The sequence below is a fragment of the Labeo rohita genome, chromosome 17 (genome assembly GCF_022985175.1).
Source record: "Labeo rohita strain BAU-BD-2019 chromosome 17, IGBB_LRoh.1.0, whole genome shotgun sequence".
Classification (NCBI taxonomy): Eukaryota; Metazoa; Chordata; class Actinopteri; order Cypriniformes; family Cyprinidae; genus Labeo; species Labeo rohita.
The window spans coordinates 33,419,433-33,447,096 of NC_066885.1; the positions used below are offsets into that span (position 1 = coordinate 33,419,433).

Consider the following 27,664-nt stretch of genomic DNA (forward strand, 5'->3'; position numbering starts at 1 on the left):
TATATATATATATATATATATATAAATCTGCAAAATCAGAGAGAAAAATAAATACAAAAATAAATAAATACAAAAATAACAAATATATAAATAGTGATTTTGATTTGTGTATGTTTCTTCATCTTTTCACAAATATATATATATATATATATATATATATAAATAATAAATCTGCAAAAATCCCAGTAAGTAAATATTTTCAATGTTAAAAGATTAAAATAATTAGTAGCATTTTGTTTGTTTGTTTGTTTGTTTAAAGTGAACGCCCACAGTCAATGCGTTTCTGTTGGAATCCAGGATAAGTAGTTAAAAACTGCTTCAGGTTCGTTGTCGACTAAGGTGCACGGTTATGTGCCGTTAAAGGAGACTTTTATTGTGAAAAACGAATCGTTTTGACCTTTTGCAGCGCTTTCCTGTCTATCCTACCGTGTCTGGCTTCACAGTATTGGGGGCTTTTATCAGTGTGAATTCCGACTCCAGGTTTGTCAGACATTCATCTTTAAACGATTTTATTTGAACCGTTCCGTTTCTTTATTTTACATAAAATGATGTATGAATATAGGACTGATTCCTTTTAGTTTTAAAGTTTTCAGTTAGAGCTGATTCGCGTAATTGATCTAGAATCACAGTAGATAATCAAGCGGCTATCAGATTCGCTAACTAAGTTAGCCTTATGCTACACTGTTGTGAAAATAATCGCTGCTTTAGTTACACACGTTCTTTCCCCATAACGGAAATCATTCGAGTTTGACTCGATTTGAAGGGGAAAAGGAAACCGTGTTTCCGCAGAGTCAGATTTGAGGAAACTCTCCTGTGTGCGGTTAAATCAAATACCACAGTAATACCATGGTTTCGAGATACGCTGAAGTAATCCATGCTGTTTTTGAAAGGACCATAGGAGTGTTCTCTAAATACCATGTCATCTGAAAAGAATAGTAGTTGTTATAGTTGTATATATCAAAGTACGGTAATTTTACCATTGGATACCATCTCTGTACTCTGGTATCGGTACAGTACTTTTTGTAAGCGGATTTTATTTACATAAACATATCATAAACCTTCATATTATGTGCTAAAAGTTCTTCTTTCTGAATGTAAATAGCCTTAAACTCAGAGCGGTCAGGGAAGTGCATTCAGCTCATTTATGAACTTGACGTTTTTATGACATTACAATGTAATATGGATATATGTGACATATTTCTGCTGTTATGTGATCTCAATCCAGTCAGATCCAGAGCTTCTGCTGTTTCTATGATCTCTGGGTCACTTCACAGCATCAATGGCTGATAATGTGGAAAATGCTGTCAATAATGTGGTAAGTAATGTGATGTGTATTGTGGTTTGTATTGTGATTATGTGTTTCTGTGTTATACACAGTGATGTATTGATCTTAGTAGACATAAGTAACATTTTATATGGTAGATTATTTCATTTTAATAGTTATTTAGCCAATTTGGATCTTTACACTGGACTTTATTTTGTCCAGTGTTATGTAGTGTTATTTATAGTGGTAGTTGTAAAGCGGTGTGTTGTGTTGAGTGAGGTTGTGTAAGAGCAAGGCGGCGCCGCACCCATGTGAGCCGAGCTCCAGCACGGCAGCGTCAGGTGGAGCGCGTCAGATAGAGCTATTTATCAGTGTTTGTAGCTGGAGGCTTATCTAAAGCGTTCTGTCAGTGATCACAGCTGGAAATCTCTGGCACTTACTCACTGTTTTCATTTCCTCGTCACATGGATGATGAGATGGTGCAGTACTTTGACACATGTGTTTGCTGTTGTATATTGCCGTTCGCTCACGTGTTTTTCCAGATTCTACAGATAGCATTGTTAGTTTTCCTGATGTTAATTTCCTTTTCCATCGGTTCATGGTATTAAATATGTTGATATATTTTTGTTGGAGGCAATAGCTATCAGGGAAAGTAGAAACAATTGGATATTCAGAATTTTGTATTTGCTGTATTGAGAATTATTTAAAGACTTTTTTCAAGCATCTCATGCTTAAACTTTTTTATGTTTTGATTTGGACTAAATCATGTCCTAAATATTGAGTGAGAATGTTATAATCCTCTATTATTGTTCTTTATAGTTTTAAGTTTATATTGTAAACATTATAAAAACATCAGCAATTATCGTGATATGATAATATGATACATCACGTGCCTGATACTGTAATTTATAATGTCACAAAAGATTTTAAGTTCTTTTGAACTTTCTGTTCATCAAAGAATGAAAATATTGGGCAGCACAAATGTTTTCAGCATTGATAATTATCATAAATGTTTTTTGAGCTGCAAATCAGCATATTAGAATGATTTCTGAATGATCATGTGACAATGAAGACAGGAGTAATGATGCTGAAAATTCAGATTTGATCACATAAATAAATTACATTTTACAATGTTTTCAAATAGTAAACAGTTCTTTTAAACTATAATAATATTTCACTGTTTTTGCTGTATTTTTGCATAAATGCAGCCTTGGTGAGGAGAAGAGACTTCCTTCAAAAATGTAAAAAAAACAAAAAATTACTATTAGCCATCATCATTAATCATTTTTATTGCTATTTTATGTGTTTTATGTCGTTCTATTAGTGAAGTTTCTAAATAAAACCTATTCCAAAAAGTCCAGTCCAGTCAAATTTGTATAATTGTCAGTTATTACATCGTAAGAGAGTCAAAAAAAAAAACTTTTTTGAACACTAGTTCCAAAACACAATAAAACACACACTGACTCTTGATTTTCTCTCTGCAGTCAAATGACGGGACGGAGGCCAACCGGCACACTGAGACGGGCAGCACAGCGACTCCCGGCCGTAATGAGGTGGAGCTGAACGGACAGCCGCCCACCGCACGACCCCCGCAGGTGGTCACAGACAGCGAGGAGGATGAGGATGAGGAGCTGACTCTCAAATATGGAGCCAAGCATGTGATCATGCTGTTTGTTCCCGTCACGTTGTGTATGGTGGTGGTTGTGGCGACGATCAAATCGGTCAGTTTCTACACGCAAAAGGACGGACAGCAGCTGTGAGTATGTGTGTAAAATAACTGTTTTTATTGGAGTTGGGTTGCAGCTCTGCCCTACAGGGCTGCTTGACAGAATTAGTTTGCTCATGCCTAGAATTAGCTAACGCTAAGGACTAATCAGCATCACGTCCTGACATGAATCACAGATGTGTTTGTTCAGGATAAAGGCAAAAATCTTCCATGGAATCCTTAATGCAAGGGATATCACAGTTCAACTGTCAGTCACCTGGAACAGGGGAACCACAGGATAACACTCTGACAATCAACACATCACTATTACTGAAGATTATAGTCAGGGTTATTATGGTTGACTAAAAACCATTAAAAAATACAAACTGTGAAAAAAATACAATTTTTAGCATTTTAAGTACTTTTTACTTTTGAAGTATTTTAAGTATTAAATTAACTAGAATTACTTAATAAATACAAATTAATAAAATGAATAAAAATGTCAAACATTACTGAAACTTTATGTACAATTAAGGCGAAAACATAAAAATAAAACCTAATTTAAAAAATTAACAAAAACTGTGATAGTATATGCTACTAAAATAAAATTAAAATATGCTACTTAACACCAAGTATTAACTGTCGGTGCATAATTCTGCACCTTTGTGCTTAAGGCATGAAGGATTTTCAGTCATGCAACTTGATGTGGCTAATCTGGCTAATGATAAACACCAGAATATCATAGAGACTGTCAGATGGGCTTTAACAGCGCTGTGGGAAACACATTAAAAACCACAGTGTACTTAAAAACTGCTCTGAACACATTAGGAACATCCTGCCAACCACACACTACTAACCACAATCATAATGCAGGAAAACACCACTCTATATCTATTGCCAAAGAACATATTTTCGTCAGAAAATGTAAGTTTGAAAGTCTGAAATGATCTGTGCATCACGACTGTATGGGTAGTGAATGGATTGAAGCTGGTCAGTGTCCAGTGATGCAGTTGCAGTGAGTGTCCTCCAGACAGTGCTAATGCTTCACTGACCCCATCAATTAATGTAGAATCTGTTGCTTTGTCCTCTTAAGCTGGGTACACACCACAAGATAATCGGGCTGATTTTGGCCGATTTCTCCCCTTCCGACGATCCTAGGTAATGTCCGATTATCTGTGTGGTTCTAAAGATTATCTTATCAGATTTACATGTGGTGTGAGGTTTGTTAGGGCAACTGACATAAAAGGAGCAACTAAATCAATATCCGATTTAAATTTTACCGAATAATATTTTGCTGGGTAAATCCTGTGTATAATTTTGAATGATACTTCCTTAACCCTTTTTGTAATTACAGTAAATACTGATTAGGTATTAACCAAACCTTTTTCCAAACAATATTGTTTGTCAGTTGATTCCAGTATGAATAAAAATAAGGCACAGACAAACTGTCTCATTAAAATAAAGCTCTTAAGGAACTGTTCTGTGATGTTTATTCTCAAGTCTCGAGAGATTTTGCGAGATTTTCCATGTTCTCAATTGGGACTCTGGTTGAAAATCTGTTGGTGTGTGGTGTGCTGTCTTTGTCACATCATGGCACACCACACACAATAGGAGCATTTACTTTAAAATGAATATTAAATTAAATTGTTGGAACCAATAGCTTTGTGGTTAGCGCGCCGACATATAGCGCCGTTGCGCTGCAAGTGTCCCGAGTTTGAATCCAAGCTCGTGGACCTTTGCTGATCCCGCCCCCCTTCTCTCTCTCCCACTTTGCTTCCTGTATTACCTACACTGTCCTATCTAAATAAAGGCATAAAAATAAATAAATAAAAATATATATTAAATGAAATCAAAAATAAACATTCCTCACTTTTGTGTAGTTTAACTTAATGTACTAAAATAAATACAAATGTAAAAACTTAGGAATAATTAATAAATAAAAATAGCAAAAAATGCAATAAAACAAAATGACTAAAACTTTAACTGTAGTAAAATATCAAATGTATTTCAAAACTGAGCAATAACGCTTTATTATGGTTCATAAGAGCAAAGAATGGAGATGAGTTGTTGATCATAAGTAAAATGAATTTTGAAAGTTTGAAAAGTTGGCTTTGTACAGAACGTTTCAAATTAATTGCATTAATAATTACTGTATGATATAAACTTAATCTTTAAAACGTTACAGATGTGACAGCACTGAAGTGTCCTGACATCATAAACTTTATTTGCATGGAATTGCTCTATTGTTTTTGTTTCTGTTGAAATATAATGACGTGCATCTCTTCGCAGGATTTACACTCCGTTCCGTGAGGACACAGAGACGGTGGGTCAGCGCGCGCTCAACTCCATGCTCAACGCCACCATCATGATCAGTGTGATTGTGGTCATGACCCTGGTGCTGGTGGTGCTGTACAAGTACAGATGCTACAAGGTTTGTCCACTTTACTGTCTGTGTGACGCTAGTGATGTGGACGTCTCGTGGAGTCCTCTTGCATCCAGTTTGCAGGTTCATGTGTGTGTTTTTCCTTTGCAGGTGATTCAAGCCTGGCTGTTCTTCTCCAACCTTCTCCTCCTATTCTTTTTCTCCTTCATTTATTTGGGGTGAGTTCAGTTTTTTTTTTTTGTCCTAGTGTTGCTGCTTTTTGGCTGTAACCCTGTGAAACTGCACTTTTTCTGTCCTGTACCATTGAGATACTATTTTTATTATTATACTAAGTAGTATTCATTTTTGTAGCTGGCATGTAGCTGGCATGGCGCTAAATTATAAACATACAGTCCGAAATAATACAAAAAAAAAAAGAAATACTTTTTAAAAAAAAATAATTTTATAAAAATATTTATTTTATTTATTTATTCATTCGTTTTAGTAACTATAGTAATTTTGGATAGAAACTGGTATTTGAGGTGAAGAGAGCATTTGATTGGAGTTTTAAATGATGTTACTGACGCATAATCAAGAAGTTAAATGCAGTATAAACGCCTGATGACCGTGTCTGGTGTTATGAAAGCATTGCTACTGATGACAGCTGAGCACGTGTTTCTTCACACCAGGGAAGTGTTCAAGACGTACAACGTGGCCATGGACTACTTCACATTAGCAGTGATCATCTGGAACTTCGGTGTGGTGGGAATGATCTGTATCCACTGGAAGGGTCCGCTGCGGCTCCAGCAGGCCTATCTGATCATGATCAGCGCTCTCATGGCCCTGGTCTTCATCAAATACCTGCCCGAGTGGACCGCCTGGCTCATCCTCGCTGCCATATCTGTCTACGGTCAGTCATTGAGACAGTTTCCGGTTTGTTAGGTTCATCAGGGTTAGTTATAGTTAAAGAAGGATATTGCTACAAATGATCCCAAGGTTAATAACTGCTAATAATTACTACTTTTGTTTACTCTTCTGTAGATCTGTTGGCCGTGTTGTGCCCGAAAGGACCATTGCGTATCCTTGTGGAAACGGCTCAAGAGAGGAATGAACCCATCTTCCCTGCTCTCATTTACTCTTGTAAGAAAAACCCCTCAGCATTTCTGTCTTCTCAGGCTTGAAACATCAAATTCAGGGTTTTAGTTGAATATTTGGTTGTTACTGTCACATTTACATGTGCACCCATTTGATTCGTCAGCAACCATGGTGTGGCTGTTTAATATGGCTGACAGCGCTGAGACCAGGAATAATTCCAGCCATCCAGTTCCTCAACAGGAGAACCAGGGTGAGTTTTTGCAAGAGCTCCAGAATCACACATGCATGTAACAATGTGCATCTTTACAGACATCTAAAAAAAATTGCTTCACTGGTTACATAAAACATTGACTAATAATATCTGTGCTACCTTTCAAAAATTTAGGATGATAATATTTTAAAAGAAGTCTCTTTTATTTGATTAAAAATACAATAAAAACTAAAAAAATAGCAAAATATTATTTTAATTTAAAATAACAGTTTTTTTTTATGTGAATATATAGTAAAGTGTAATTTATTGCTGTGATCAAAGCTGAATTTTCATCATCATTACTCCAGTCTTCAGTGTCACATGATTTTTGAGAAATCATTCTAATATGTGACCCTGGACCACAAAACCGGTCATAAGGGTCAGTTTTTTTGAAAATGAGATTAATACGTCAAGCTTTCCATTGATGTATGGTTTGTTAGGATAGAACAATATTTGGCCGAGATGCAACTATTTGAAAATCTGGAATCTGATTTTAGTCTGCTGTAAGCAAATATGCATTTGTATCTTTTAATTTCACAAAACGTGTTTTGAGATTTATTTGTGAAAAATATTATAATTAGATTTCAGAAAGTTGCTAAGGTGTGTATATATACATGTATACATATACATATAATATAATATTGTTATTATTTATTTATTTATTTATTTATTTATTTTGCAAATACATTTTTCCCCCCTCATATAATTCATTTTGAATTATTATTTTATTTTCCTAATTGAATAAACAGTTATAATTTCAGCAGTTGTTATGCATGTTTTTTTGCTGTCTTCATTGACATTGGGCATACAAAAAAATACTGGTTGACCACTACTGTTGATGAAGTGTTGAAACAACAAGAAACGCGAGTTATGTAATATTACTTTTTTCAAGTAACTAGTGAAGTAACGTGTTACTTTTGAATTTCTAAGAAAATATCTGAGTCAAATAAGTAACGCCATTTACTTTTTTCCCCATTTATTGATTGACAAGTCGCCTGTCGGGAAATTGGGAGTAAACATGATGCTACTGTATTCTAGACTAAATGTGAACATGCATTAATTCATCTCACTCACAAAAAACAGATTCAGTATTCCTCAAAATGAATAAAAAACAGTGAAATGCAAACTCAGAATATGACACAAGCCTGAAATAATTAAATAAAACAAATATCCTTTATGTATTTAATCCCATTTTATTAACCAGTGTCTTTGCTGCTGACCTTCGATGCTGGAATTCAACCATACTAATAAGCAAAAAATTACTTTAGATAAACTAACATTTGTGCTACGTTTTTTTGTAGCTGAAGAGTGATCTCCTGCATAAATGTACTTTTCTTTCAGCCTGAGGTGAATTCTTTCCACTTTTGGTGTAAAAGGGCTTTTACATTAGAATTGTTTCGTATTAAAAACAAAGAAGCAAGCCCTGCCCAGATTTGAAAAGTAATGTAACACATTACTTTCCATAAAAAGTAACTAAGTAATGTAATTAGTTACTTTTTTAGGGAGTGACGCAAAATTGTAATGCATTACTTTTAAAAGTAACTTTCCCCAACACTGCTGTTGATATTGTTGGTCACTAATAGTTATGGCCTTTCTCTGTCTTCTGTAGTGGCCATGGCACCCACGGCTCAGCCGGAGGATGATGGCGGTTTCACACCAGCGTGGGTCAATCAGCAGCAGCATCAGCTCGGCCCAATGCAGTCCACTGAGGAGAGCAGACGAGAGATCCAAGAGCTGCCCTCCGCACGCCCACCAGCTGTGGAAGACGACGAAGAGCGTGAGTGTCTGCAGTAACTCGTACGGTTCTGCTCCTCCATTTCAATGCATAGGGACACCTAACACCTCTCAGCATGACTTCCCAATGTCTCGGAAGTCTGTCATGTGATTAGACCACATGCGTTCAGTGCAAAATGCATGCGACAGTGGAGTGCAAATTCAACTAATTGTCCCTTTTGTAAAAATAAAAGTCTTTCCATATTTCCTACATTAAAAAAAAAAAAAAGATTATATGAACCTGAAATATTAAAGAATTAGCAAAAATATTTCGGACAAAGGAGATGTGTGATGTGAAAAAGTAAAGTCTTTAACTTATATTGGTTGCTGTTAAATGAGGTCATGACATGGATTTTTTTAAATTATTTTATAAGCACTTGAACTGCGTCAGAAAGCAAACACACATCTGTATACTATATCCAGTGTAGACAAGATAGCAGCAGTGATTGTAATTTCTATTTGCTTATGACGTGTCTCGACACTCACGTTCAGCGGCTGGACACCGGTGGGCGGGGCCTATGGTGAGAAGAGATGACTATTCGTCAATGTGTTGCTGTGGAGGCGGTTTTTATACAAACAACTGCACCCGGGTGACATCACCTTGCCCCTCAGATCCAAACAAGCCGTTTTTCTTCATTATATAAATGCTTTGTTTATAATGAGGAGGACATTTTAAGTTATGAAACTTGCAGGGTGTTTTAATGGTACAGAGACCTCTTATATGCCAAAAGATCAAGGCAAATTTGATTTGGCATGGCGCCTTTAATAGCAACCGAAACCCTTATTTCCTGTTGTCGCCTCATTAAGCAGGATTTTGTGCACATGTGTGTTTTTCAGGGGGTGTGAAGCTGGGTTTGGGAGATTTCATCTTTTACAGTATGCTGGTGGGTAAAGCATCAGCTACAGCCAGCGGTGACTGGAACACGACGCTAGCCTGCTTTGTAGCCATTCTCATCGTAAGTATAACATTAAAAACATAAATACAGTAAAGAAATAAATACAAGTAGCTAAATAAGGCATAATTCAGGTGTTTCAGATTCTCTTGACATTTATGAAGACCCCAAATGTACAGCGGATAAAATAAGTATTGAACATGTCACCATTTTTCTCAGTAAATGTATTTCTTTCTAGAGGTGCTGTTGACTTGAAATTTTCACCAGATGGAACCCAAGTAGTCGTACATACAAAGCAAACAAAACAAATAAGTTCAGAAATTAAGTTATGTGTAATAAAATGGAATGCCAGTCCCAACAGCTACAGTACCAGGATGATGAAGATGAAACAAGGGTGGACATTTCAGCAGACAATGATCCCAAACACAGAAAAAGGAAACACTCAGTTAGTTTCTGCAAAAGAAAATAAAGCTCCTAGAATGGCCCAGACAATCTCCTGACTTGAATCCAATAGAAAATAAGAACTAAAGGTCAGAGTTTATAGAAGAGACCCACAGAACCTTCAAGATCTGTGGAAGAATGGGCCAAAATCACATCTGAGCAATGCATGACTAGTTTATCCATACAGCAAGTGTCTTGAAGCTGTTATTACCAACAAAGGCTTTTGTACAAAGTATTAAATGAATTTCAGTAGTTCAACACTTTTTCCCTATATCATTCTATTTTATTATACATAACCTAATTTTTTTAATTAGAGTACGTGTCTGTAAAATCCATGAAAAATGTTTACGTGTTGTTGACAGTATTTTCTGATTTATGAAATGATAAAAGATCCTTCCAAAATCCTGTCTGGGAAAACCGTAATACTGCAAACTGTAATATATCAACAAAATAAAGGGAAAAAAAAGGTTTCATCCAATGTCCAGAGTCCAGGTTTCAGGATTGTTTTTCCATGTAATGGACCTCAGTGGTGGACAATAGATTGAAGGTCAGAACTGCTGTTTCAATGCAGCTTCAAATGGCTCTACACAATCCCAGCTGAGGAACAAGGGTCTTATCTAGCGAAACGATTGGTCATTGTCTAATGTGTAAATAAATATCAGAGGTTGCGTTAACCGAAAATTGTCCGTCATTGACGGAATTTTTTTTTTTAGCAATGACGGAAAATGAGAATATATTAAAATCACTGTAACTGCGGGGTGTGGTGTTGAACATGAAAAGTTAGGCAGTCTCATCTGTTATAAGCCTCGTCCTGTAGGATCATAAAAAAAAAAAAAAAAAAAAAAGTTCTTCGTCTGTGTATTTTGGTAAAACTCCACATCATTTTCTCCACCAACTTCAAAATCGCCTGACATCATTGTAGTGTGTGAAGGTGAGCTCGTGCGAGACAAGCATTTGTCGTTAAGAAGTATATCAATTTGATTTTTTTTTTTTTAGAAAATAACTCATCGTTTCGCTAGATAAGACCCTTATTACTCGGCTGGGACTGTGTAGAGCCCTTTAAAGCTGTACTGAAACTGCAGTTTGGACCTTGAACCCTAAAATAATGTAATGTTTTCCTTAAAAAAAAACCTTCATTTCTTTCTGACTGGAGAAAGAAAGACATGAATGTCTGGGATGACATGGGGGTGAGTAAATTATTAGGAATTTTTTATTCTGGAAGTGAACTAATCCTTTAAAAAAGGTATAGTTACCATTTTTACCCGATTCAGAACTGATTGGATTGCGTAAAGTGGTGACGTCATCTAAAAATTTAAAGTAATTTCAGAGGTGGAGCTGCTGCTTATATTTTGCTGAAAGATTATGAACACACAAAAAAATTTGCAGTAACATGTAGAGATGAATCATTCCCAGTTAGATAACTATCAAAGCAAGCATCATCTTTAAGCAAATAATGTCAGAGTATCAAAATGACGTGCTGAGTTATGTAAAGTGTTGCATGTTTTGGCAGCATTCATTATGAATTTTTTTTTACATTTGTTTCCCTTAGGGTTTATGTCTAACTCTGCTCCTCCTGGCGATCTTCAAAAAGGCCCTTCCAGCTCTCCCCATCTCCATAACCTTCGGCCTGGTCTTTTACTTTGCCACCGATAACCTTGTGCGGCCGTTCATGGATCAGCTGGCTGTTCATCAGTTCTACATTTAGCACAGGGAAGAGGTCACTTCTCACGCACTCCACTTTACAGCTAATTCCCAGAATCCTTTTGCAGGGAGCGTGAACTCTGTAGACTAGCACACCTTTCCTCTTCCTCTGGACACATGACTGGATTCGCTGTTTTTGGCATTGAATGACTCTTTATTAAATACAGTGCCTCTCCAGTGACTCATCTGATCCTGATATTTGCTTTGGTAACATCTTCGGGCGATATGCCGAACATTTGTTTGTTTGGAGAAAACACAGACCATTTTACATGTAAGAATGGATGAAAGTGATTATGACTTTATCACTTCATTTGTGAACTCTGGTGTATGGAATGGGACCAGAGCTTGCTTTGTCCACCAGATCTTGGATTCACTTTCTAGGCATTGCATTAATTCCAGCTCCAGTATACTGAGCATTAACCCAAAGCTCTCTGAACGATATGGCTGCACGCACAGAGGTAGGTACTGATCGCTATTATTGGTTTTCTGAGGGTGCCTGTGATGCTTCGAGTTCGTTTTCAACACCAACAGAGTCCAACCGTTTGACCATATTTGAGACGATGTTCTGGTTTACTCAAGTGCTGATCCAAGCTACTGTTTTGCTCTCCTGAAAAATGTGAGAGCATCATTTTGGAATGTATAAACTTTCTCTTAATTTCCTATGTGTTTTGACAAGATGTCAGGAGACTGTGCAGGAATTGTTTGTTATTTTTTTGCTGTTTAATTTCTCTTCTTTTTTATTTACCAGCAAAACGGTTGATGAATGACTTTTACTTTCATATTACCCACACCTTTGTCATTTCAAGAAAATGCAAATGTTTTGTAACTAAACTGAAAGATTCACAAATAAAGGGGTTGCTCATTTGAGCACATTTCAGTGTCCATCATATAATTTTCTGTTGAATCATATGATTTTTTTTCTTCAGTCTTGAGTACACCTGGTGTTCACAATTCACAATTATCTCACTGATCTGATCTTAAGTAGACACTAATATGTAAATGGGAGTCCAAACACATTTATGATCAGGGTTGTTAGGTTTACGTCACAAAGCCAGTGCAATCATGACCAAAAGTAGTACAATCACATTGTGAGTGGAACTGGCAATCAAAATCCAGTTCGGAGTTGGTCAGAAATAAAACAAGAACATTTGCTTGTAGTATAAAGCTGCCAAAAACAAAAAGGTTTCTGCAATACACTTGCACAGCTGTCTTGTACCCAAGGAGAGTCCCGCTGTGTACACACTGTGTGCAAATAAGGCTTTTTCTATTCAAAATGAGCGGTACTCTATGTTATATTACATAGTTGCAATGACAAATGAAAACATAATTTTCTCTAAAATTAGATCACAATATCAAACAACAGATATACACCGACGATGGAATTTAGGAATAGCAGCTAAAAAGTCACTCCCCTCCATACGTGATTTTCTGTGAAATCTGTGAAAACTTCAACTGCCCGAAATCTGCAGACAGCCTCGTCCAGACTCCAAACTGTGGCTAAAATCTGGAAAAAAGATGTGGAATGTATGCACGTTCTGCTTTTATTTCATGACTAAGGCCCTTCAGTCCTCCATGTGCGATGGTTCCTTGAAAGCACAGATTAGAAATGGCATGCAAATAAGTTAACCTTGAGGTCACCACCTCATTTAACCCTCAATATTACCTGGTAGAGATGTCCACCTCTAGTAAATACTAGCCTACTCATGGAAGTCTTAAGTGGACTGGCCAACACTGAAGACATTAGAAAGCAGTCAAGTCCTATTACTGTGGGGCTCATTGTCTTTGACCTATTGTTCAGTCTCGTTGATGTTGAGGGTTTGAAAATGGTGGGAACATTTCAGAAATTCCACAATATTGCAGAACTGTCGCCCCACTTTCGAGTCCCTGAGCCTTTGGAATTGGCATGTTGCCTGAAACTCTAGAGGTAGTTGCAGTTTCCATGGGGACTGCTTGGCACAGCATGCTGGGATGGCCACTCACTTTTGTGATTGTACCTTGGTGATTAGCATCAAGCTGAGCCTTCACATTCCACCTCAGCGTCTCACCTGAAGTCTACAATTATCTTGTTATGCCACAGGTGAAATCCACAGCAAAAAAAAAAAAAACACACACACAACAGGCACTGGCACATCATTAATACTATTGCTTAAGTGTTGTTTGAAACTCTAGAACTTGGCATGCAACTCATTCCTCAAACCTCCAACTTGTGAGTTTTGCCCGGAGGGCAATAAAAAGTTTTTTGTTTTTTTTTGTTTTGCATTATCTGCCTAATTTGCATTCAGTTAAGGACCTAAGACTGCACTCTTCAACTCCGGTCCTAGAGGGACAGTGTCTTGCAGGCTTCAGTACCAATACCAGTTGACCCACCTGTCTGTAATTTGCAAGTAGTTCTTAATGCTTTGGTTGTAGTTGGATTTAACCAATCTGCAAGATTTGCTACATGCAGATGGGGAATGGAGTTGAAACAGAGATTTGAAGTTTGGCATTTTCTGCTTTCCTTAGTTACGTCAGTTTCTTTATCACAGATGAAGTGGATTAAAGTAAATATTCAGACATGTTTCCTACAGTAATTTACATACTGATTAATCTTGAGCCTGTGTACAAGAATAAAGTTCAACATAAGGCTGTACTTTATAAATACCAGCTAAGTAGGTTCTGTGTTTTTTTTTTTTATCAGTTTTATTTTGATTAACCAGACACCTTATAATATTAAGATTACTTGAAATACTTTTTGAATGAATTTCCAACCATAGGTTAAACTCGGAGCTCAAGCTGAGCCTCAGGGTCGAGCTTCAAGTTCGAGCCTCCACTGAGGACAGCAACCCAAGTTTGTTTACCATTAACCATCAGTACTGGATGGGCGGGCAACTCATGAACTAATATGAGGTCAGATTGTGTGAGCATTAGTAGACCTGAAGGTGTTAGAATAAAAACAAAACACACATGATCGTTGTCGTTGGTGAATCCGGCCAATCCTGCGCAACTGCGCAGAATGAGCCAGCCACTACTCTCAAATCACCCTTGCAGTATTTTGACAGCATACACCACAGTGACGTGATGTCGGACAAAGTCAAGTCTAGCCTGCATGCACTTCTTTAAGGCAAACGCCAATTGGTGTGCACAGGACAAAGCACAGCTCTTCATTAGCATGCTCTAGTTTGCTTTGTTGGGGTTAGAGCAGGACTGAGCAACTTTGGTCCTGGAGGGCCACTGTCCTGCAGAGATGAGCTCCAGCCCTAATCAAACACACCTACACAAGCTAATCGGTGTGTCTACAAGACCACAAGAAAGCTACAGACAGGTGTGTTTACATTAGGGTTAGAACTAAACTCTGCAGGACAGTGGCCCTCCAGGACTGAAGTTGCCCAGCCCTGGGTCAGAGTTAAACTCAGCAGAATTGGAGTTGAAGAGCCCTAACCCAAGCTATGTCAGGGGTGGCCAACGTCGGTCCTGCAGAGCCACAGTCCTGTAGATTTTTGCTCCAATCTTAATAAGAACTCACCTGCCTGTAGCATTGTAGTGAACCTTAGACCTTGATTAGCTTGTTCAGGTGTGTTTGATAAGGGTTGGAGCTGAACTCTGCAGAACTGTGGCTCTCCAGGATTGATGTTGGCCATATATGTTCCTATAGGTCAGGGGCCCTATAGGTCCAGTCTTGCTCTTAAAAGGCCATTTTCCTGCAGAGTGTAGCTCCAGCACACCTTTGTAGAAGTTTCTAGTGACCTTAAGTCCTTGATTTGCTGATTCAACTGTGTTTAATTGGGGAAAGAGCCAAATTCTACTGGAAGGTGGTCCTTTAAGAGCAGCATTGGATGCCCCTGCTATAGCCAAAACAGAGCAGGGAAGGACAACTTCAGTCCTGGATGATCACTGTTCTGCAGAGATTAGCTTCACCCCTAATCAAACACACCTGAACAAGCTAATCTGTGTCTTCAAGATCGCTAGAAAGCTATAGGCAGGTGTGTTTGATTAGGGCTGAAGCTAAACTCTGCAGGACAGTGGCCCTCCAGGACCAAAGTTGCCCAGCCCTGGGCCGGAGTTAAACTCAACAGAATTGGAGTTGAAGATCCCTAGCCTAAGCAATATGTCAGGGGTGGCCAATGTCGGTCCTGGAGAACCACAGTCCTGCAGGGTTCTGCTCCAACCTTAATAAAAAACTCACTTGCCTGTAGCTTTGTAGTGAACTGTAGACCTTGATTAGCTAGGTGTGTTTGATAAGGGTTGGAGCTGAACTTAGCAGGGCCTTGGCTCTCCAGGACCGATGATGGCCATATATGCTCCTATAGGTCAGGGGTCCTATATGTCAAGTCCTGCTCCTAAAAGGTAACTCTCTTGTACAGCTTAGCTACATCACACTTTTGTGGAAGTTTTTAGTGACCTGAAGTACTTGATTAGTTGTTTCAGGTGTGTTTAATTGGGGCAGGAGCCAAATTCCGCTGGAAGATTGTCCTTCAAGAGCAGGATTGGATGCCCCTGATATAGCTCAAACAGCAGGGATGGGCAACTTCAATCCTGGAGGACCACTGTTCTGCCAAGTTTTGTTCCATCCCTGATCAAACATACCTGCCTGTAATTTTTTAGGCAATCTTGAAGACTTAGGTTAGATTTCTAGGAATGGTAAGGTTATGGGCTTGATTTCAAGTAAGATGTATGGTATACCTTGAATGCAGTGTAAAGCATTGCAAACAAATTAAATGAAATAAGATGGCAGAACATCACAGAGATAAGAGGTGGATTCTTTTCAGTTGGGACAATATATATAACCACCCAGAATACGTTACATCGAGTTGGGTTCAATTCAGTTCGGTCTTTAAAACTTATTTGTCCCAGTATGAGGAAGCAGAGCTAAATTTGGTCACTCCTTTTTTAATAGGCTGTTTTGACAAGTCTATTTAATTCTCGGTACGGTATTAAGCTGGCTTACTTGAGGCCATACAAGGCTGTAAAACACTCTAATCTCTGGAGGTGAGTCTACAGAACCTAGTCCACTGAGACTACAGGAGATGTGGCTAAGGATAGCTCCTCTAAGGGGATTACTAGAAGTGTGAGGGAGTGTCCTATGACATGCAAGACAAGCCGGCGCTCAAGGATTAGGCCATTAGTGATTAGTTGGGACACAGAGTCAACCACAGGCACCAAGGACACAGCCACTCTCTTATTTGGCACTCCTACACTTCAACCCAGACCTATACCTTCCTCTAGAAACCATGTCAAAGGAAAAACTAGAAGGCCTGGTGAAGCGAATGGAGGTGACCCTCATGGAGATGGAGCAGCTGAAGCTGCACTGTGGTCGGCAGAGCGAGGAGCTGAGCCAACTGGTGGTGGAGCTCCGCAGGGAGAACCAGGAGCTCACTGAGAAGTATAACCAGCTGGCACAGGACATGAAGGAGGCTAAGGAAATCATCGAGCAGTTGCAGGACACCAAGTACGCTTTTGATGCAAAGGAGAGGCAAGCCCAGAAACTCAGCCGACAACTCTGAAAGACCACAAATGGACTAGCGACCCAGAATTTACTAGTTGCATGTGCCGTGTTATTGGGAATATTATTAATTACAGAGACTTGTTACAAAAGAGTGAAGGAAACTACATGGACTTGGAATTGTATTTAAAGAATACATGCTGTGTGCTTCTGCTGGTGTGTTTTAGGTCGAGGAGTAAACCAATGTAAAACATGCCAGTGCTGATGTTGATGTAAATGTACTTTAGTTCAACCCTTAAATGTCTGGTTTCAATGTAATGAAAGAATAGCAAACGGCAGGTTTTTGCTAACAGAAAATCCTAGTTTATGATTGAAGAACAGACAAAGCAGACAAATGATACGAGTATCATTAAGCTGCCAGTATTATATGAATATGAATGAGTTAGTTGTGAAATTGTGACAATGACAAAGCATTTCGTTAAGTGAACCCATGTTATTTAACAAAGTAAAATCACACTCTGGTTGATTAATGCCTGAACACGTGGTCGACCAACGGAGTATTATCTAACCTAATGTAAAATATCTGAATCCTGCTGGCGACTGTACATGTGAGTCAGCAGTTTTCTTTTGAACCCTAAACCGAGAGGGCGGTGGTTAGGTTATAGATCATGCCAACATGAGTTTTGGCGCCCTGTATAATTGCAAATATTATATCCAAATATATCCCATTCCAGTTAATCGGTTTAGAAAGATGACTAGATCAAGCTTTGTTATCGCCATGGATTTTCAAAATGCCTTTGAATGAAGACTTCTCATAGAAGGTTCCCTTGTCTTATACTCTAAACATTTCACTAATCTCCTGTCTGTTAAAAACTGAAGGATCCTTTATTGTATTTTTTACCCTGTGACAATATTCAAAGCCAGCTATGATACAATTTGGGAAATTTGGTGGTATTTTCTTTAACAGTGTCCACTCTTGGTTCCACAGTAAAAATGCCTTTTAATTTGAATTAGAAATTTGTAAAATATTGGTACAAATCAAAATTGCAGATTTTATCCTTGCATCTTTTATTGGTTGTCTATTTCTTCTGTACTTTTGGAGATAATCATAATTTCGAAGACCCATACCTTAATATGTTGAACTGCAATCTTGACTATGCTATCTATCACTACAGTGTTATGTTGCTGTGATGTGTTATCATGCTGTTATGATTTCTACAGTACACTACTGAAGATTAAGTCTATAATAATAATAATAATTTCTGTAATAATAGTTTATACAGCATTGAGAAAATTGGTTTCCAAAAAAAGGTATTTACATTTTTTTAACAAATTAATTTTACTGTACATTTAATGTTTGATTACCATTACAACAAAGCTGAAAAAGGTTCTCTAATTTAAAACATTACACTGAAAACAGATAAACAGACTTTGCATATAAATTGACAGAAATGTGGTTTAATGGAGAAACCAAAAGAACCTGTCCTAACAGTAAAGCATGGTGCATGGATGACTTGACAATGCTTTTCTGCCTAAGTGGTTTGTCCTGGAGTCAATGAGAGTGTGACCAGCAAACACCACTCTGATGAAGATGATCTAATGAGCAGATAAATCCTTTCAATACCAGCTCCTGAAGCTAGAGAGTGCAGCTACTTATTTGACAATGCATGACTTGTTGAACTATTGATTACACAGAATATTTGTCATTGTTTATTAGATCACCTCATGTTTTGTTTAAATAAAGCTTAAATATCCATTTTTGTAAGTCATAAGACTAGAAGATGAATCATGAACATGACTTTTAATTTGCACTTTGTTAACATTAATATATTTTAATATATATGAGAAATATATTTTAATACATGATAAAAGAACACTGGTATAATTCATGATTTATTTATAAAGTCATGTATTACTTCAGGCTATTTATGTTGGCCCTTTATACCACATTTTAAGTGAAAATACTATGGAATAATAATTGTTTCCAGACAGTTGCACTGTTGAAAATGCATGCACACCTGAGGTGTAATGCTTCAATTTGTAGCAGCATTACCAAGTTGGAGTGAGTTATTTCCACTGATCTACAATAAATAATATAGATTTCAATGGACATTCCTCATAATGAATAAAACCATGCTGATATTCATACCAGCAGCATGACTGTAAGTGTGATATTGTTTTAACAACAGTTCAAAACACCATTAGTTGTTATTGACTTACTCCGTATAGTTTTGCTGTCATACAAAAAAAAAAAAAAAAAAAAAAAAAAAATTTTGCTTTCAGTGTTGGAAATCTAAATTATGCAGGAAAAACACTCTCAAGTGAAACTAAAATCAGCACAGTGATTGGATCATCTTCTTAATGCAAAGTGGATTAAATTGCAAATTCTTATGTCAGAGGCAAGTGGATTAACTTGTAGGGATTAATTGTGCACCACAAGAATAACAGTGTGTCAGGGTTGGGGTGCTTGGAGTGATGGGCTTTTTATTTGATCATAAAAAAAACAACAACAACAACAAAAACTACCTCGTGGGGGAAAAACACTGCTGGCAGCGTGGCAGGACAGGATCAGGACATGAACGGGGAGCATACGATAACAAACTGACACAGGACTGAAAACACAAGGACAATAAATAGAGAGCAAACGAGGCAGGTAATGAGGGAAACACAGGTGGGACAAATGAACCAATAATCAAGAAACAAGATGGGTGGGGTCAACAACACAAGACAACACAAAACAATCTACGTGGACAGAAGAGCATATGGCCTGAGCAAGCTCAAAACCACATGCTCCCACAACAAGACAGAACGTAGAGCATGAGTGTCCGAAACCCCGACGCGAAACCGAAACTCATCAAGACATGAGTGCCGGGATATGAACACCACGCTCCAACAAGAAACAAGGCACGCAGACAACATGAAAACTCGACATGATGGGAGTGCCAGGGCTCTGTGACAAAACCACAAGTAACCTAGACTGAAGTGACAGAACCCTGACACAATGTGCGCTGAAGTAGTAAGGGTCCATTTTTGATTTCACACAGTCCTCTAAGACTACTTTATTCCATCAGGACACAAAAGGAACAGTGTTTCTGAGTGAATCACTTAAAGGGGTCATCGGATGCAAACTTCACTTTTTCATGTTGTTCGAACATTAATGTGTTGTGTAAAGGTTGGCAGTGTATGTACAAATCTACCCTATAATGATAAAAATCCATGCAGTGGTTTTTAATTAATCTGTAAAAACAATATCCCCTTTTTCAAATCGAGCCGTTCAAATGCCTGTCGGTGTGCCGTCACACCCACAGATGCCGCTCCCACAATAGTTGATTGACATGAGCTCTTACCTCAGACCAGCTGTCACAGTCCAGTAACTTTTCTTGTTTCGATGCCGAAGCAGAGATGTAAGTTAGACAAGAATATCTCAGCAGAAGTGTGTATAAGCATTTTTTATAAATCTTTGCAATCGCCTTTCCTTATAAGGTGGTAGTTAGGAAGTTTACCGGCTAAACGCCGCTAAAGTAAACAAGCTCTAGGGGCGGGGTGAGCAGAGCTCATTTGCAGTTAAAGGAACAACCCCTTAGAATGAGATGATTTTTGCAGAGCTCATTTTGACAAGGTAAAAAGGGTGTTGTTTTACAAAACCATTGAGAATTTTTAATCAAAGTATACTAGAGACTTTTCATTAAGACCCTAAAGAATCATATCAACTTGTGGAAAATGGGCATCCGATGACCCCTTTAAGTGAATAATTCAGCGTCTCTCGCTCCTAAGACAGCCACTTGCTGCCACCTGTTGGAGTCACGGTGACTGCAGAAAGATACATTGAGAAATCTCCACCACTGAAGGCGTCTTACAGTAGGGGACACTTTATCTTCACTTTATCTTCACACAATATTGTATTTTATTTTATTGTATTTGATTGACTACCTTTACCTGAAAATTGAGTGTTTACTGTTGCCCTTGGCATTGTTGATGTACTATTTAATACTGTACAGCCGCCTTGTCACAATTCTGTATTGTTAAATGCGGTATATTAATAAAGGTGACTTGACTTGAGTAGTGTCTTGAATAATGTCTGTATGAATGAGCAGCTGAAATCAAGCGAAGTAATACTGGTTCAGGGTGTTATTTGTTTGTTTGTTTTTTTCCCCTTCAAAGTGTATTATCATATTCACATGTTCAGAAACTTTTGTGCCCCAAAATTTTGAGGTGTTGACTAAAAACTTTGTAGTGTTAGTTAAATTAATTCAATATTGCAAATAATTTTGGCAATTTTAAAAAAAAAAAATGGTAAAGTGTTGCACATTTTACCTATGCAGAGCAGTGTTGGGTAAGTTACTCTAAAAAGGTAATGAATTACTAGTTACTGATTACATCTTTAACAGTGTAATTAGATTACTGTACAAATTACTCTCCTCCAAAAGTATTTAATTACTCATTACTAATTACTTTCTAAATCCTATATCAAAGTCAATGAATGATACAAGGATAGACATGGAACGGTTCTTCTAATTATTTCAAATAAATAATAGATAACTACATAAGTTATTCTGTTCACACTTTAGATTAGGGTCCAATTCTCACAATTAACTACTAACCATTAACTATGAACTAACTTTACTTTTGCCTTAATATACCTTGCCTTATTAATACATAGTAAAGTAGCTGTTGACAATTAAGTTGAAGAACTGGGTATGATTAAGGATTTAGAATAAGGTCTTGCAGAATAAGACATTGATGTGCGCTTTTTAAGTAATAACAAATAGAGAATGTCGCAGTAATATTCATGCTAATAACAACTATAATAGCGAGAAGTGGACACTAGAGTGTTACCAATATTCTTATTAAATCACTAAAGTATTTAAAGTGAGAAGGTTACATAAAAAGTATGCATTTTAGGGTTAGACTTAAATTTTGATGTCAAATCCACTATTGTGTTGTATATAAATGCTCTACAGCCTATACACAGAATTAAGTTCAGTTAATTAATTACAGAAAAAAGAGCAATCCCTTACTTTACTTTTTCAAGGGAAAAGTAATTAAATTACAGTAACTAATTACATAGTAACTAGGTACATGCAACAGTGGTGCAGAGATTCATGTGTAATTTGTAAAACGTTTCCAACTGTTTTTATGAATTTAAAAGCACCGCAAATAATTGAGCCTGTTATAACTACTTAGGCATGTCTTTTTTGTTTGTTTGTTAGTTTAGGTATTACCGATTATTTTGAAGCAAGTAAGAAAAAACATCTGTACATTTATTTTTATTATTTACAAACAAACAAAACAACAACAACAAAAACTTTCTTACAAACAAAACAAAACAAAAAAACTTTATTTGCATGCTACAAGGGGCTTACGACAAGATAAAAATGCCAAACAAATTTAATTTCCAAAAAAGGGATTTGCAACAAACCTCTTATTTATTTATTTATTTATTTATTGTTATTCGTGACAAAACATTATCACATTAAGAATAACTGTAAGTGTAGCATTTGTAAATATGTTAATTGGCGGAAACTATGGTTACTATTTTTGTTAGGGGAGTTTTCCCCACTATTAAAATGTTACAACTGAACGCTCCTTTTCTCAGAGCTGCAGCGCGCGCGCGCGTGTGTGTTTGTGTGTGACGCGCTGTGGACATTTAACACCAGTCTTTCCTCACGCGCCTCAAGAGAGTGAGTTCAGAGAGCAGATTGATCAGCGTGAGATGCGAACATCAACTCTGCTTTCATTCGACAGACGGAACGAGTCAGAGTGAGTTATATGTTTACGAGTTACTGTTCATATCTTTTTCCATGTGTCTTCTGTGTGAGAAAGATTGTTTTTGAGGTTCTCGCTGAAACATGAGCAGTTCATCAGTCTGTGTGCTGAGTGATTGTTTCATCGATGTCTTTGGGGGATTGCTGTGGGAATCCTATTTAACTCTGACTGGATTATTTATTAAGATAAGTTTATCATCTGGATGAGTGCCGTTGGATGTAATTTTTTACAGAAACAGAAGTAGAAAAGCTTAGAAACACTGAACTGAAAGTGATCAGTAAGAGTAACTGATGACATTACATGAAACAAAGCAAGTTCAGATTAATCAAAAGAAGGTTTAAATGTCCTTTATAAACATTTCTTGTCACTTCACATTTTTTAATGACCTTTTGCAGTTCCCTTCAATAGTCCTGTGATGAAAAATTAATTTTTAAAAGTACAAACATTACCTGTAGTCTCTCTCAGCCAACATTGTTTAATTTATAACATGCTGTTTAGTCTTAAATGCAGTGACTCTGATTAATCTGTCATCTCAGTCTTATACAGCAAAGCTGCTTTCTTGTTTAATTATTAGTCTTTTGGTTGCATTATATTTTAACTGTATGTTCGTTTTGATGCCTGTGTGACATGTGTTGATTAATAAGATTAAACAAGTAAAGTTTACATCAGATTCAATGTCGCTATAAATGTATTAAGATAATAAATGTATTTTACATCTGAACAAAATCTGAAACAACACCTATAGGCTTCTCCTGCAGTTCAGAAAAGCACAACTTGCAGCGGCGTTGGCAGGTGGCAGCATGCTCAGACTGGCAGCAAAGCAGTCATTTACTATATTAAAGAACTTTGATAGCTTGTTTCAGGCTGTTTGAACATGATTTCCGAGAGGGTTATTTGACTATCCAGAAGTCTAGTGTATATTGGCATCACTGAGTTGAAGCACTTTCACCGTTGGCTGCCCCAATGACAGTTACGGTAATTTCCTCCAAACAATAGTGCCACACATACAGCACTGACACTGCAAACAAACCTCAGTGCCCTCAGATCACTGCAACATCAGGCAGATTCAGAAATTAAGAACTGGCTGCTTTCAATTTGTGAATGTGGATTTGAAGTGAACACAGGATGATGAGTTGGAATTGGAATTGGATTGCCTGTCTGAGAAACATTTTAGGGGTTGTTTCTCTTGCTATAGGGCCTCTGAAATTCTAGCAGTGTCTGAAGTGTTACATCACAGTTACACAAGTGCTCCTCTATGTACTAGATGATTTGATCCAGTTTACGGTATGGATGAGTCAATGCTAATTGCTAAATGTCAGTACCAGTCTACAGATTCGGGGGAAATATAAGTTGACAAATTTAACAGAAAGTTGTGCAGTGATGATGAACACAGACTTTTATCTTTAGCTTCAGACTATGAATTAATCTAGTCAGATGAAAATCAAACATGTTTGGGTTGGTTTTAGAGCAAATGTTGTGTATTTGTTTCAGATGAATTTGTGAGTGACTTGAAAGTTTGGTATTGTGTTGTCTAGTATATGATGCAGTTTTTTTCCCCTTAACAAAAGTCTCTGACCTCATGCTGGTTTTATAGCTACAATGTAAAAAAAATCCGTAAAATTTATGGTAAAAAAACTGCAGGTTTTCCGGTTTTATGGATTTAACCTTAATTAACAGTTAAATACTGTAATTTCATTAACTAATGTAATGTTTATGTACCAACCTACAGAAGTACTGAAATCTGTTTTGTACCTCTGTAATACACTGATAACCACCAAAAGCAGGTGGTGATGAGAAAGTCACATGATGAACCAAAGCCCATCACAAGCAGCTTTTAAATATTAACATATGTGACCTTGGACCACAAAACCAGTCTTAAGTCGCTGGGGTATAGTTGTAGCAATAGCCAAAAATACATTGTATGGGTCAGAATTATTGATTTTTCTTTTATGGCAAAAATCATTTGGAAATTAAGTAAAGATCATGTTCCATTAAGATATTTTGTAAAATTCCTACTGTAAATGTATGAAAACTTAATTTTTGATTAGTAATATGCATTGTTAAGAACATTATTTGAAGAACTTTAAAGGGGATTTTCTCAATATTTAGATTTTTTTTGCACCCTCAGATTCCTGATTTTTAAATAGTTGTATCTCGGCCAAATATTGTCCTATCCTAACAAACTATACATCAATGAAAAGCTTATTTATTCAGCTTTAAAAAATCTCAATTTTGAAAAAATGACCCTTATGACTGGTTTTGTGATCCAGGGTCACATATATTGAAGGTGCACAGTGTCATTCACACAATCACTAAACACCATCATGATAACACACATGAAACAGTGCAATGAAATAATGCAATAAACATTAATTTAACAACATTAGGTGTAACATACAACCCTAATGTACAAAACTGATAAGAAAATCTAAGAAGAAACAGTTATTTAAAAACAAACAAACAAACAAACAAAACAAAAAAAATACATAAAATGTAATGCAGGGAATTCTGGGAATGTCAGTTTATGGCTATTCACTGTAAATTTTTACGTGTTTTTTCTTTTTTTTCACTTCCGAAAATGATATACTGCCGTAAAATTACATGTAATGTCCAATACAGTTTTTCACCGTATATATATTAGGGAAATTTACCGTTAACCATTTAACAGATTTTTACTGTAGCATTTTTACAGTCTTTTACCATTAAATTCCTTGTCATTTTTTACAGTCTATTCAGTGTATTAAACAAAATTCAAAAGAAAGTTTTTATTTGAATGTCGATGATTGCAAATGTTAAATAACAGGTAGCTCTTAATGGGGGCTGTTTGGCATGCAGTCGGGAATCTAATGTTTATTTAATAATTCATGTTTTGAACAGAGGTGATGTGTCTTGTCTGTCTGAGCATGCACAGCTTCAGGGCTTTTCCAAATTAACAGAAAACTAACACACACCTTTGTTTGTTGCAGGACGCTGGGTGTGTGAACATTGAATTGGCAGAAAACAGGTATATTTTCCACGTTTCATGTGGACACATAATATTGTGTGGCACAGGTGTTATGGTTTAACCATTTGTGTACTGTATCCAGTCAGGACTGACTTGAGCCATCAGGATGCTTTCGGTTGTGGTTTGTCTACAGCTGTTTCTGGCCTCTGCTTTCATGGTGAGTGAAATATTGCGGTACACTTTAACAGATGACTCTTCCAGTCAATAAATTACACTTACATCATCATCTAAGGTCTATTACAGCTACGAAATCTGAAACAGAGGCATGAAACTGTTAAGCAAAACATCCCAGCACATCTTGTGAGAGGACAAAGCTTATCTGCTTTAATATTTATATCTAAATGCTGGCCACATTTCAGTTTGGGATACTGCATATACTCATAAATGTAGTACAGAAATAGTTACTGTATAAAAAAGAATTAGAAACTGGTACTCTTTGCACTTGGCAAGTGCTCCTTTATGTACTACAAGATGATCTGATGCGTTTGTACAATGCACAATCATTTAAATTCAGTCAAAAACAATTATTGCGTTAATTAAAACTGCATTTTGTTTGCTACTTCAGTTCTATTTCACTTCAAAAAGACAATTTGAATTGGAATATAAAAGCCATTTTGAAGGCTGTAATAAACTAAACGAATTGTGCTTAGATTTTGTTCCAATTGATGGTATGGTATACGTTAATATTTATATCTAAATGCCGGCCACATTTCGGTCTGGGATACTGCATATACTCAGAAATGTAGTACAGAAATAGTTACTGTATAAAAAGAGTAAGTAGTGAGTTTTTTCAGGAACATATGTAATGTTATATTACACAACATCTGCTTATATAATGGCCCCCAAAATATTTAATTCACACTTAAAGCCTTAATAAAATAGATTTTTTTGTTCTGCATTATGATGTACATCCGAGTGCAACTGATTATTGAAAAAAAAATGTAGGACAGGACTTTGGTTCAACGCATTAGTTGTTGATTGGATGTTGAGATGTGGGTGCAGCTCTCAAAATGGAGGGAAATGAAAGCAAGCTTGTGGAGCGGAGTTTAAATAGACTAAATGATTGGAGAAATTCTGCATACGTTGCATTGAGCAGTTCACCAGAATCAGTGTCAAGCATTCAAGAGCTGTGCATTAATAAATTAATAAAAATGTAATCGCTAAAAGCGTTAATATTTCAGTTATCTTAAAATTCCAATAGTGAACATACCAATAGTAATTTAGACTTAAAATGACAAAAAAGAGCATGTTATGGATCTTATTGTGAATGATTCATCCATTTAGCAGATAATTTTATTTTTTTTAACTCCGCCCTTGCAAGCTGACCTCCACTTTTAAGTTGCCACGCCCACATCTCAACATCCAATCAACAACCTCTACATAATACCAAGCCCCGCCCTATTTTCTTTTTAGATAATCTGGTACGCTCTGATGTACGTCATAATGTGGCAACAATATCTGTTACGTTTCACAAATTTTAAACATTATCTTACGACTTTAACTAACTTTGTTATTTGATAGAATTATTACGATTATTTGCTAACTTGCTAACTGTGTTTCTAGCAACCCACCAGTGATTACTGGGATGAGTGGGGCCCGTATGGCGAATGCAGTCGCACCTGTGGCGGTGGGGTTACCATAAGGATGAGACGATGTGTAACCAAGCGGTAAGTGGCAGACTGTCATCCCTTTCACAGCCTCATGTCATTGAGAGACTCTTTTTTTTCCTGTCATTCTAATGTCATCCACTGGCCTTTGATGAGTTTAACAATGAACTTAAGTTAGTTCAAGGGGTTCATCAGAGCTGAAAATGAGATGTTGAATAGTTTGAAAGCACAGGAGAGTGAGTTATTCTTCTGTAGCTGAAAGGAGAAAATCCAGCTGAAAAGACTGTAAATTGAGATGTGAGCCTAGTCAAGGCAGGTCAAGGCAGCTGTGTCATTATTTAGTGTGGGGAAGAGCACATGACTGAAAGTACAAGTCATTACCCT

General features: G+C 36.9%; 2 protein-coding genes across 3 annotated transcripts in view; both read left to right on the forward strand.

The window, feature by feature from the left end:
* Nucleotides 1-354: 354 nt before the first annotated feature.
* On the forward strand, nucleotides 355-12,366 carry psen1 (presenilin 1). Its single transcript, XM_051133406.1, has 11 exons — nucleotides 355-480; nucleotides 1,226-1,315; nucleotides 2,749-3,020; nucleotides 5,259-5,400; nucleotides 5,503-5,570; nucleotides 6,021-6,241; nucleotides 6,373-6,471; nucleotides 6,590-6,676; nucleotides 8,286-8,453; nucleotides 9,287-9,405; nucleotides 11,333-12,366. Exons 2-11 carry the CDS (start codon nucleotides 1,280-1,282, stop codon nucleotides 11,486-11,488), a joined length of 1,368 nt encoding a protein of 455 aa, XP_050989363.1. The 5' UTR covers nucleotides 355-480; nucleotides 1,226-1,279; the 3' UTR covers nucleotides 11,489-12,366.
* A 10,153-nt stretch (nucleotides 12,367-22,519) lies between these two features.
* paplna (papilin a, proteoglycan-like sulfated glycoprotein) overlaps nucleotides 22,520-27,664 on the forward strand; it is a 41,916-nt gene continuing 36,771 nt past the window's right edge. For both annotated transcript variants that reach the window (XM_051133400.1, XM_051133401.1), the window contains exons 1-4: nucleotides 22,520-22,663; nucleotides 25,636-25,673; nucleotides 25,756-25,830; nucleotides 27,237-27,340. In XM_051133400.1, coding sequence (XP_050989357.1) covers nucleotides 25,780-25,830; nucleotides 27,237-27,340 — 155 coding nt within the window. In that variant the 5' untranslated portion in view covers nucleotides 22,520-22,663; nucleotides 25,636-25,673; nucleotides 25,756-25,779. The remainder of the gene's footprint in view (nucleotides 22,664-25,635; nucleotides 25,674-25,755; nucleotides 25,831-27,236; nucleotides 27,341-27,664) is intronic.